General features: G+C 50.5%; 1 protein-coding gene across 1 annotated transcript in view; it reads right to left on the bottom strand.

The window, feature by feature from the left end:
* The window catches only part of THOP1 (thimet oligopeptidase 1), a gene marked incomplete at its 5' end in the record, with an annotated part of 6,113 nt that extends 2,537 nt beyond the window's left edge, over nucleotides 1-3,576 (bottom strand). Inside the window, 7 exon segments of the mRNA XM_010024367.1 lie at nucleotides 1-71; nucleotides 173-308; nucleotides 444-604; nucleotides 761-863; nucleotides 1,564-1,671; nucleotides 2,044-2,192; nucleotides 3,378-3,576. Coding sequence (XP_010022669.1) covers nucleotides 1-71; nucleotides 173-308; nucleotides 444-604; nucleotides 761-863; nucleotides 1,564-1,671; nucleotides 2,044-2,192; nucleotides 3,378-3,576 — 927 coding nt within the window.
* Between the last annotated feature and the right edge of the window lie 2 nt (nucleotides 3,577-3,578).

Genomic DNA, 3,578 nt, shown 5'->3' with positions numbered 1-3,578 from the left:
TTGCTTTTTCAGGTCCAGGATCACAGCCCGTTCCTTCTCCCCAAGGGGCTTCAGCTGCTTAGCCAGCTCATCTAGGAAAACCAAGGCAGGCAGGGTTAGTGCCTAGGGCTGAGAGCAGCAGACCGGGCTCAACACATGCCCCAGCTCTTGGCTTCACAGCCAAGTGCCATACCCAGGAATGAAGCCACCGTCTTGCTGCTTTTAGCCATGTTCATCTCCAGCACAAAGTCTGCGTGCGTGTTGAAGCCCAGCAGACTGGCTTTCTGAGCCCGCAAATCCACCAGCTCCTTGAGGATCAAGCAATTCTCCTGCATGGTACAGTCAGACAGAGTAAAGTGAGGTGAGTAAAGTGAAGCACGAGCCCCAGTGTTGAAAGAAGCACAAATGTCAGACAAGACCCCTTTAGTGTCTGGCCCTGCTGGCAAGCAGCAAGGCTCACCTACCTCTTTGCACCTGGAGTTGAACATTTCCTCCACCTTCCTCCTTGTCTCAGGCACATAGCACTTCTTCAGGAGAGGGAAATAGTGTGGGTATTTCAAGGTGACTTTCAGCTTGCCATCCTCTGTTTTCTCCAGAGAGTTCAGGAAGTCCTCAGGGAGCCCTCCTGAGAAAAGAGCAGACAAGACTGATGGAGAGACCAAGCCTCTCCAGAAATACCAGCTCTGGGACTGAGGACAGGAACAGGCTCTTGCTCCTTAGCCAGAGGAATCCAGGCACTCAGGGCCACACCAGCAGAGAAATAAGCCCGAGTGCTCCATACCTAGCTCTTCCTTCGAGAAGGGTAAGTAGGTGGTGTCTTCATTGAGGTTCTTGTTGAAGTCTATGCAAAGGACACTCAGCTTTTTCTTAATAGCTTTGATTTTCTTTAAAATACAGATGAAAAGAGAAAAGTTAGTCCAAAGGGGGAAGTCAAATGGCAGCATCCACTGTCTGCAGGCAGCAGCCTGCTGAGCTGCCCAGTAGCGGGTCTGCACTTGGCTTGAATTCAAATACAACGCAGCAGAATTAACTGCATGAAGGTGCTGAGCTCTCAGCCTGGTACAGGCTCCCTTGGATCACACCTGGTAGGAAAGGAGCCACCTCAGCAAGGTCCCAACTGTCTCCTGCCAGTTCAGGAGGTGCAGGTGTTTAACCAACAACCTCTTCTACCTTCATTTCACTTCACCTTCTCTTCTATTTTTAATCCAGCTTTGAGCTCCTTCACTGAGCCACCGGTGCGTGGTAAAGGAGGGAGATGCTGAGCAGCTCAGCCCCCCTTGCCTGATCACCCCTTTGCATGCAGGGACTGGGTGCTGCCTCCACTCGACCTGCACAATACCATCTGCAATTTCAGCTTCTCAGGAGCTCCTCAACTCCCAGTGCTCATCCCACTTTGTAAATGTCATCCCCTTCAATGGAAAGGACAAAGAGGGGCATAGAGGCATCACCAGTGTGCCCAAAATCGTGGGAATCAGGAGCAAAACTTGAGTCTAAGCCTCAGTCCTCTGCTCTAGCGCTACACTGTCCCCTCTTAGCCCTGCAAGACTCCCATGTGTGTGCTTACTTTAAGCTCTGTGATCTCACCTCCTGCGTTTCCTCAGGGAGATGGAGACCGTTTCTTTTACCCAGTTTGATCAGCCTCTCTAGGTACCTCTTTGCTTCAGGCTTCAGTGAAGCACTCTCTGCTTTCTCCTGTAAAACAAAAGCCAGAGGCACAGGGAACTGCAGGATCAGGTGCTGCAGAAAGCCAGTTCCTCGTGGGAGTTGGGGGTTATTGTAACACCAGTGACCCAGAAGCAGATGGAAACACCCCACAAGAGGGCTTTGGTTTGGTGCATTAGCTACTACCTTATCAAAGGGGTAACTGAGGCCCTGAGGGAAGGAAGAGCCCTCAAAGCCCAGCTCTCCAGTTCCCACTAACAGCTGGACCATTCTGCCATGATCACACAGCGATTCACTTCCAGACCTGACTTGCCATCATTCATTTCTAAGTTCTGGGACAAGGGAAAAGGGTTGGTTGTAATTCCAGGAGGTTTCAGTGCCCTGCTCGGGCACATCACTGACCTGGAGCCAAACAATCCTCTGGTACACGTCCTGCCTCATGCTCATCTCCACATCGAACTCTGAGAGCTTCTTGTCAGCCTCAGTGCTCGCTGCACGGATGTCTTTGCACGGAGAGACGTGCTGGGGGAAGTCCAGCATGTTCCGACGGACTGGATGAGAGAAGAGGGACTGTGGTAAAGGCAATGGCTTCATGTCCCAGAACTGCTCGTGAGTGGGAGTGTACACAGAGAGCCTGTGTTAAGTGGGAGCCAGTTTGACAGCCCCAGAGCCTGACCTACCTGCCCACACAAGGGAAGAGCGAGGCAAGTGGCTGCCAGCAGACAAGCCCAGAGCTGTCCTCTGCAAGCAGCACTGTCACCCACAGCACCCAGACACCCTTCCTCACTGCCATCCACTGATTCCCCTCCACAATCCCTCTTTCTCACAAACCTCTCATGGATTTCATGCCTGTGAGTTCCCAAAGCCTTTTCCCCATCTACAGCTGGTATCAGAATCACAGGATTTCTGTGCTGGCAGACACAGGGCAGCATCATTGTGTGACTCCTCTCCTAAGAGGACCAGGTTAAAAGTGACACACCTTTACTGCACACACTCCTCAAAAGCCACCACACCCCAGGTGTGCTCTGTCCTAAAGTATTTCCATTTTAGAAGTGAAAACAAACTGCCACCATCTCTGCAAAACCTGAAATAACACAGCTCCAGCGGGAAGGCGCTGCCCTCCACTCATGAGAACTCTCCACCCAGCAGAAAGGGAGCAGGCAGCTACTCTCTGTTGGCCAAAGAAAGTGCTGACAGTTCTGCTGAAGTTAACATTACCCCTCCTTAGTAAGGGTTTTTTCTCTTAAGAAGAAATCAGAGGAGAGAAAGAAAAGGCTTGCAAGCTGGCTTCTGCTCCACACAGAAGCCCTAAAGTGATAGCAGTGTTTGAACAAGGCACACAAAGAGACATTTATGTGCTGCCTTAAGGAAAAAGTTAGCAAAGAGCTGAAGATTTCTTAGATCATCTGAACCATTTCTGCCAACACACCATTTGTTCCCACTAATGCACCTTAACAAATTTTATTTTGCAGGAGACAACCTGGCTACTCCTGCCACAGACTGTCCTGCTGCCAAAGCACCGTCCTCATTTTAGACTCGCTCTTCTGTTCCAAATCTCTGTTCTTTGTACTTATATCTGAGCTGTATAAACATTAACTGGAAAAAACCAACATACTGCTGAGGGAGCCAAGGGAAGAGAAAAGGAGATAAAAGTCCAGAGAAAGAAACCAAACACCAAAAAACCTTCATAAGATGCGGATTTCCAGAACGCCAGGATTCCTTCGCAGTGCACATACCTGTATATTCAACTTCCACATCTGCCAGTGCCTTGAGAGTGTTTTCATACGACACCTCACCCTGCTCCTGGGAGCCCACCCGGTCGTACACAATCTTGGTCCTCTCTGTGAGCTCTGCAGCCATGTTTTCTATCTGTTCAGCCGTCAGGTCCCATCTCAGCTGGTTTGCCAGGAGCCTGGGGGACTGGCTATCCACAACGT

Source organism: Nestor notabilis, unplaced genomic scaffold (assembly GCF_000696875.1).
Source record: "Nestor notabilis isolate BGI_N333 unplaced genomic scaffold, ASM69687v1 scaffold25680, whole genome shotgun sequence".
NCBI lineage: Eukaryota > Metazoa > Chordata > Aves > Psittaciformes > Psittacidae > Nestor > Nestor notabilis.
Note: the sequence above shows the minus strand (reverse complement) of the source record. Positions and strands in the feature narration are given on the sequence as shown.